The sequence below is a fragment of the Mesoplodon bidens genome, assembly GCF_964165515.1.
Source record: "Mesoplodon bidens genome assembly, contig: HAP1_SCAFFOLD_92, whole genome shotgun sequence".
Taxonomy (NCBI): domain Eukaryota; kingdom Metazoa; phylum Chordata; class Mammalia; order Artiodactyla; family Ziphiidae; genus Mesoplodon; species Mesoplodon bidens.
In genome coordinates, this window is record NW_027672608.1 from 225894 (window position 1) to 235256 (window position 9363).

The 9363-nt window shown below is 37.8% G+C and overlaps 1 protein-coding gene across 1 annotated transcript; it reads left to right on the forward strand.

Annotated features, from left to right (window-relative positions):
* Positions 1–7878: 7878 nt before the first annotated feature.
* Positions 7879–8808, forward strand: LOC308609901 (olfactory receptor 1f45-like; the record flags this gene model as incomplete). The annotated part of the gene is given in 2 exon segments (XM_081259178.1): positions 7879–8139; positions 8143–8808. Coding segments are annotated over 2 exon segments (927 nt in total).
* Between the last annotated feature and the right edge of the window lie 555 nt (positions 8809–9363).

Here is a 9363-nt window from a genome sequence, read left to right on the forward strand (position 1 = left end):
AGTTGAATGTTGCCTGTGACTTTATTTCTGAGACAACACAAGCCTTCATAGATAGGCGCCTGTATGAACCGTTGTAGTATAGCCATGAAATGGAATATTACCTGCAATAAAAAGGAATAAACTACAGCTACAGCATGGATGAATCTCAAAACAATTATGCTGTTAAAGAAGCCAGACAAAAGTGTACATGTTATAGGATTTCATTTCTGCAAAACCCAAGAACAAGAGTTGGCAAAGCACAGCCTATAAGCAAAATTCAGCCCTCTGCCTTTTTTTTTCTTTTTTTAACAAGTTCTTTGGAACATAGCCATCATCATGTTTTTCATATTTTCTATGACTGCTCTCCTTCTACAATGGGAGAGGTGACATTGCAACATCTAGAGTACTCAGTAACTGGCCTTTTACAGTAAAAATTTGCCGACTCTTGCCTTAGTGTACATGTTGAATTACATAGAAAACACAATGGAATCTATAGAAACATTCCTAGAATTGATAAGCTAATTTCAGAGTACAAGGTGAATATGCAAAATCAACTGTGTGTCTATATGTTAGCAATAAAAGATTAGAATTTAATCCTTCCCAAATTAATCAACAGATTCAATACAACCCAATCAAAATCCTAACAGACAATTTTCAAGAAATTGACAAGCTGATTTAAAGGTTTATATTGAAAAGCAAAGGACCTAAAATAGCGGAAAACCTTGAAAATTAAGAACAAGTTCAGATCACTTATACTACTGATTTCAATATTTAACATAAAGATTCAATAATCATGACAGTGTGGTATTGGCGTTAGATAAACATAGAAATGAATGCAACACACAAAAACTCCAGAAATAGAATTGAATTTCAACAAAGGTGCAAGTATAATTCATATGGAAACAGAAATCTTTTTAGCAGGTGACGTTGGAACAACTGGTTATCAGTATAGATAAAAACTTACTCTAACTTTTACCTCGCATCATATTCACTCACGGAAATGAATCATAAAGTTAAAGACAAAATTCTATTAAACTACAGGAAGAAAACATGGTAGAAAATATTTGTTACACTGACTTAGGCAAAGATTTCATGAATAGGACATAAAAAGCATAACTTTAAGGGGAAAGAGTGATAAGATGGACATTAAAATTAATGTTTTTCTCTTCATAAGGCATAAGAAAATTAAAGCAAACAACAAACTGGGAGAAAATATTTGCGAAATTTACAACTGAGTCCAGAAAAAAAAACTCAAAAATGAGAAGAAAAACAGCTCAATAAAAATAGGCAAACAACCCAATAAAAATGGGGAAAATATTTGAACATAACTTCACAAAAGGAGATATATGAATAGGCGATAAGTATAAGATGCTCAACATCACTAGTTATCAGGAAAATGCAAATTAAAACCACAATGAGATATTATTATACATCCAGTAGAATAGTTAATGTTAAAAAGACTGACAAGGGCTTCCCTGGTGGCGCAGTGGTTGAGACTCGGCCTGTTAATGCAGGGGACATGGGTTCGTGCCCCGGTCTGGGAAGATCCCACATGTCGCGTGAGCCGTGGCCGCTGAGCCTGTGTGTCTGGAGCCTGTGCTCTGCAACGGGAGAGGCCACAGCAGTGAGAGGCCTGCATACTGAAAAAAAAATGACTGACACTACCCAGTGTTGATAAGGATGTGTAACAATTAGCACTCTCAAATATTGCTGATAGGAATGCAAACTGTCCAGCTATTTTTTGCAAAAACAGTATTGCAGTATCTTATAAAGTTAAGACATTTACCATAAAAACCAGTAATCACATTCCAAGAAAAATGAAAGCATATGGCCACACACAAACTTCTACAGAAATATACATGGTAGTATTATATGCACATTGTATACATATATAGTGATATGCATACATATTATACATAATAGTTCTAAACTGGAAACAAACCAATTTCCTCAACTGTTGAATGGTTATAAAAATTGTGGATCTCCTTACTATGGAATACTACACAGGAATGAAAAGGAACACAATGTTAATAAATGCAACAGATTTGTGATACATTGACAACATGGATTAATCTCAAAAGCATTAGGCTAAGTGAAAGAATTCAAACACAAAAGACCACATACTGTATGATTCCATTTATATTAAATTCTAGGAAACACAAAATTGTAGTGAAAGAAAGCAGATGAGTGATTACCTGGTCATGGAAGGGTGCTAACTTCAAAGGGAAACAAGAAAACTTTTTAGGGTGATATAACTGTGGTGTTTCTTGATTGTGGTGGTGGTTACATGACAACATGATTTTAAAATACATCGAAGTGTAATGTAAATGGGTAATGTTTATTATCTATCAATTATAACTCAACCCCCCAAAATTAATTTCAAAATATGGAAGGAAAAGAGGCATAAAAATTAAGCAAATGATGGCCTCCCTGGTGGCGCAGTGGTTGAGAGTCCGCATGCCGATGCAGGGGATATGGGTTCGTGGCCCGTCCGGGATGATCCCATATGCCACGGGGCAGCTGGGCCCGTGAGCCATGGCTGCTGAGCCTGCGTGTCCAGAGCCTGTGCTCCGCAACGGGAGAGGACACAACAGTGAGAGGCGCGCATGCCGCAAGAAAAAAAAATTAAGCAAATGAAAAAAATAGGCAATTATTATTTTTTTTAAATAGGCAATTATTAACTTCAGGAACATTCAAAATTTGTACCAGGAAAAACAAAAGGATTAGTACACAAACAGTGTATAACAGAGTCAGAAAGTCAATAATAGATATTGACATACCTCCAAATTGTGATGTGCCTATAAGAGGATCATTTGAGGAAGAGGAAAAGGGATGGTGAAGTGGTATTAACTCATCACCTGTCAAAATGGGAAGACAATATATTGTAAATCAATGATCAAAAATAGCATTATAGGGGCTTCCCTGGTGGCGCAGTGGTTGAGAGTCCGCCTGCCGATGCAGGGGACACGGGTTCGTGCCCGAATCCCAGAAGATCCCACGTGCCGCGGAGCGGCTGGGCCCGCGAGCCATGGCCGCGGAGCCTGTGTGTCCAGAGCCTGTGCTCCGCAACGGGAGAGGCCACAGCAGAGAGAGGCCCGCGTACAGCAAAAAAAAAAAAAAAAAAAAAAAATAGCATTATAAACATATTATTTAGAAATATATAAAAGTATTTATATTGGGAAGTTGGATCATGGAGTGGAAACGTAGGTAGTGAACTACCTTTCTCATTTAAAGAATTGTTTAACTTTTAAAGCTATGCTAATATATTTATTTGACTAAAATAATTTTAAAATAAAAATTCTTGATTAAATACTTGATTTATTCAGTTTTTATATTCCTTTATTATTCATAAGAGCATTTAAGGCTATTTTCCCATAGCTTTTTATATTTTTTCTCTGATTTATGAATCATTTGGTTTAAACTTTCTTTTTGATATGGGGATTATGAAGAACACTGTTTTAAATTTTATCAACTGAACATTTCTTTTTACATTTTGATTTCCGGTTTCTAATTTTTGGCTTTGTGGTGAAGGCCATAAGAGAATATATCCTATGAAATCAGTGTTTGATTTCATTGATTCAGTTTTCATTTCAAAAACTCTATTATAAAGTTTTTGTTGTAGTCAAGAAAATGGCCAACATTTGTAATTATTCCCTGGGCTTAAAATAAGAATATATATTCTCTATTTTCAAGGTGGATATATGTGTATTTTATATGTGTGTGTATATATATATACATATTTTTTTTTTGCGGTACACTGGCCTCTCACTGCTGTGGCCTCTCCTGTTGTGGAGCACAGGCTCTGGACGTGCAGGCTCAGCGGCCATGGCTCACCGGCCCAGCCATTCCGCGGAATGTGGGATCCTCCCGGACCGGGGCACAAACCCGTGTCACCTGCATCGGCAGGCAGACTCTCAACCACTGCACCACGAGGGAAGCCCTATATATATATATATTTTAACTGATGTATAGTTGATTTACAATGTGATAATTTCTGCTGTACAGCAAAGTGATTCAGTTATATATGCATTTTTTAAATATTCTTTTCCATTATGGTTTATCACAGAATATTGAATATATTTCCGTGTACAAATCAAATTTCTTTGTTGTTTAAACAAAATCTCTGTCATATTTTTTAATTAACTACTTGATCTATCAAATTCTGGGAATTGTATATTAAAGTCCATCATTAAGACATGAATCAACTTCTTTAGAATTTTTTTTAAACCTTTGCCTAACCTATTCCTATTCTACATTGCTTACATTGCTATTGCAAACAGTTGCTACATTGTTTTGTTTGATTTCATAACTGTGATTAAGTTTTATGAATTTGTCCTTTGTTATCATAAAATATTCCTCTTTTGTGAGTTATGCTTTCAGTTGTCTTAATTATTGCCTTATCTGTAATTAATAACACCACCAATGTTCTCTGATTTTTGCACTTGCCTAACACATCTTTGCCCAATTTCATATTTGTGTTCTTTCTTTTTTTAAAATTGGTTTTAAAACTCACCTTGTAAAAATTTTGCTATGTATATGCACCAAATAGAAACTTAAAAATACACATCCAAGTTCCAATAGTCCACAGATATTATTTAGATGACCACATATATAACCCACACCCAGTATTCCCTACCCCCGTCCACAGGCCAGCATTTCTAAGTGGTATGTCTGGTTTCCTTTGTCAGGGACACAGCAACTATTACAGAGATTAACTGAGACAGAATTGAGGGTCTGTTCTTAGACCTTACTTTCTTACTATAAATTGACAAAACTTTCATTTGAAAGAAGAAAGAGTGCAGAGTCCTAAAGACTTAAGGATTATACAAAAGGGAGTCAGTGTAGAGCAAAGAATGGAGCTACCATGAATATCTGTGGGCCAAGTTCACTGGCTTCACAATTTTTCTTCAGATCCATTCTGAGCACAGAGCAAGGGACCAAGTATATTTTGTCTGTGACATGGGTGTGAGATGTACTTGAGGCAATGGGAAGCAACAAGTCTGAACACTAAACTGATTTCCCCTCAGGCTGAGATATCTGTGTCCAGAGAGGATAGGAACAAAGAACCCTTAGTATGTGTGCCTTTAATGAGGAGCTGTGGGGAATCCACCTTAGAGGCACCTGTCTGAATCTAAGTGTTCTCCTCCAGGGAGAAAATCTTTCTGACTCCCCCACTAGCTGTGACTTTCTCATGATTCAGGGTCAGGCAAGCAGCCAGTGGAGACAGGGGTCCCATGATAGCCTCTCACAGCAGCAGAGCAGCCAGGTAAGAAAATCTGGGAAAGCAGGTGAGGACACAGTTATCTCCCACAGAGACAGATTCACACAGACAAAAACACATACATTTACATTTGGAGAAACACACACTAAATGCTTCAGCATCTCACCAAGTTCAAACGGGAAACATCACCTGGTTTAACATGTACAAGCCTTTCCTCTTTCAGGATGTACTACCCATTGCAGAATAGAGCAAGCATGTTTCCAAGGTGGAAATAGAAAATTAAGCAGTGGGAAACGAAAGAGGTAATAACTAAGGGCAGCAGTGCTAAGATCAGTGACGGCCGGCTCTTAGAAATTCTGGCCTAAAGCTCAGAGCCAAGAGCCACCCTCTTTCCTCACAAAGGAGACTCTTCTGTCAGACATTCAAGACCCTCCTATTCTGCCCTTAAGCTCCACCGTTTTATTAGTTGCTTCCTTGTGTACCTTCACTGTGGTCTATGACCACATTAGAGAAGTGTCTTATAGGGAGGTTGCTTGGATGCCACATGGAACCCCACAGAGGGGGTCAGCTTGAGCTGCGGTCCAAGCACTAAGCATCCTCAGTTTTAAGGTCCAGGAACACAAACACTCAATGCTGCAAAACATGAGATGTCTCAGGGACAGTCACAAACTAAAGAGATTCACAAGGGACTGATGTATGAAACCAGGCCCTCTTACCATATTGACTTGGGGGTTGGGACCAACGTTGCTTGTACTCCTGGTAGGACTATCCCAGCAAACATTGACAGGAAGTGGCTAACCTTAATGCTGGCAGATCTCTCGACATAGAGTCTGGGTTATTTAGAGCCTCTACACCTGTTTTTGCCTTTGCCAGTTCCCAGACAATAGGAAAAACCCTACACCATCCTGCTATACTTCTTTCACCTTCTACTACCATTTCCATTATGGGAAATAGCTTACAATTAAGACCCTAATATCAACATCTACTCTTTGGAGCACAATGAAAAAGTCTGCACAAATATTGTTTTGGTTTTTCCTTGATGCAACCCCTGTACCCCCACTTCTACATTCTACATCCTTTCCCTGAAGTACTTTCTTTCAATAGCTCTGGGTACTGCCAACTTCTGCCTTTCTACCTTTTAATTCTGTGATATAATTTATGAGAAAATGGCTTCAGATCTCAGAATTTTACATTGGTTTTACTAATTTAACTCTCAAAATGCTGGATATTTTATAGTCACCATACTATATACATCCTGCAACCACTCTCCTAAAAGTATTGCCTGTGACACCCTTTATCCCAGTCAGTCAAGTCATTTAACCTGTAAATCTCCTCCCCTGAAATGCCATCTCCTCTCCTCTTTACTATTCGAATACTGTGTATTCTTACATATTCAAAATTCTCTATCTGACTCTTTCTGCCTGCATTAATTCCTTAAGGCTGGGATTATCACTTGGATATGCCCCCATAACTTTACTTTCTCTATGAATCTCCTTTTCCTCTTCAAAAATAATACCAAATACCAGTGATCCTGTTTTGGCCAGCACAGGATGAAAAGTAGTCTCTTCACAGAATGTCGTACATAGCAAACTCACTAGCATGCTTAGCTCATCCAAGCCAACATTTGTGAGCTACTGCAATGACATTTTGATGCTATCCAGTTACAACGTTGAGGGAAAACTGCCAGGCAGATCCTTCAGTGCCTAGAATTAGTATAATCCTGAGAAAATAAGAGAGATCCAAAATGAACTTGAGTGAGTTGTATAAAGTTATTCGGGTAAAAGAACTTATGACTTTAAACAAATAGCTAGATCTCATTGCTTCATTTTTCCCTTCTGCTTAATGAAGCTTGTTATTTTTTAAATTTACATATTTTAAATCTGTAAGAAATGTATGTAAAGCAGGAAGACACTGCCTGGCACTTGGTTATAGTCTCAGTAAATGGTTGATAATTGAAACTTGGAAGTAAAACTAGGGAGGAATATAAAGAAAAGGGCATTTCAGCTGTTTCAAGACTATAAATGTTATGCTTTATTTCAATCTAATCTGTCATCACCTAATTTCTCTGAATCCCAGGTTCTTCATCTCTGATTCTTCTTCTCAGGGTCCTCACTTATGAATGATGGATGACAGAAGTTCCTGGTGGCCTAGTGGTTCGGATTCTAGGCTTTTACTGCTGTGGCCCAGATTCAGTACCTGGTCAGGGAACTGAGACCCACAAGCCATGTGAGGCGGCCAAAATATATATATATATATATATATATATATATATATATATATGAATGATATGGATTAAAAGAAATTGTGTATGTGAAAATAACTTGTATATACCAGATATTCATTAACTGTTAGTGAAGTATGAATTAAGCTGCATGAAACCAAAGATAATTAAACACAAATTAAAATTATAGAAATTAACCAGCTATTTATTTCATTAAAACTCGCTTCATAGAATTATCTAATGTGAATTAATTCTCAATGACAAAACAGTATCATAAAAAATTTGCTCAAATGATGACATTATCAATCTCATCTACTTTTATATTTGAAGTGTTATTAATTAAGAAATACATTTTGGATCTGGTATCATTAAAAAATTGTAATCTCTAAACAATATATGGAGCCTAATTAAATAAATATTTCCTTTTACTTTTGACCACATCTTCTCCCCTGCAGACATGGGCAGAGACAACCAGACTGGAGTCACAGAATTCATTCTTCTGGGACTCTCTGGGCAGTCAGAGCAGGAGGAGGTTCTCTTTGGGCTGTTCTTGTGGATGTACCTGGTCACCCTCATTGGGAACTTTCTCATTGTCTTGGCTATCAGCTGTGACAGTCATCTCCAAACACCCATGTCCTTATTCTTGGCCAACCTCTCCTGTGTCAACATCTGCTTTTCATCAGTCACAATCCCCAAAAAGCTGGTGAATCACATACTGTGAAGCAAGTCTTTCTCTTACATGGTATGTACGACCCAGATTTACTTCTTCATCATTTTCATCAACAGAGATGGGTTCCTCCACTGTGTGATGGCCTATGATGATTATACTGCCATCTGTTGCCCACTCCACTACACCATGATCATGAGGCCCAAACTCTGTGTCCTTCTGGTGGCTGCATCTTGGGTCAGTACAAATCTGCATGCTCTCCTACAGACTCTTCTCATGGTGCAACTCACATTTTGTTCCAACAATGCTGTGTATAACTTTTTCTGTGACCCTTATCCTATTCTAAAACTCTCTTGTTTGAATACCTTTATCAATGACCTGATGGTATTCACTGTGGGTGAACTGGTATTTATGACACCATTTGCATGTATCATCATTTTATATGATTCCATCTTCTCTAATGTACTGAAGTTGCCATCTGTCCATGGAATAAGGAAAGCCCTGTCGACGTGTGGATCACACCTCACTGTGGCCTCCCTGTTCTATGGGGCAATCCTGGGAGTCTATAAGCACCCTTCATCCTCGTACTCAGTGCAAGATGTGGTGACTATTGTCATCTTCACAGTGGTGACTCCTCTCATCAATCTCTTCATCTACAGCTTGAGAAATCATGACATGAAGGGAGCTTTAAGGAAACTAATTTCATATTCTATACTTTAAACTTTTAGAACTGAGAGGACTCTTGGATAGCATACATTTTTTCATTTTACAGACCTAGAAACTGAGTCCCTATAGGTGTAAATTTACCCATGACTATTCCTGTAATTAATGATATGTGATCATGGTCATGCTTTTAAATATGAGGCTGATAGGTGCTCATAAGTCATAAAACCATTAGTTATGTATAAAAAGGTGTGATTTTAAAACACTTATTTTACAGACAACAAAAATTCAGGAAAAGACAGGATTGGGTCCAGCAACCCTATGAGACATTGGCTACTATATGGTCTGAGAATTTCAGAAAACTTTAGCGTTGGCTCTCCTCAGTGTCACCTGTCCTCTATGGCCTCACATTAGGAGATGTTAAATTATCCCCAATTTACTGAGTCACAGAAAAGTTACCTTTTCCAGGGCTGTACAACGAGCAATTATTGGTTACAAGTGGTGCTGTTACTTTCAGGGTCTTTGGTCATTACTGAATTAGTTAACTTTTCCTCTGTCTTAGGCTCAATTCCTACCTTCTCCTCTCACAGCTCAGAACCTAGCCCTGCACTA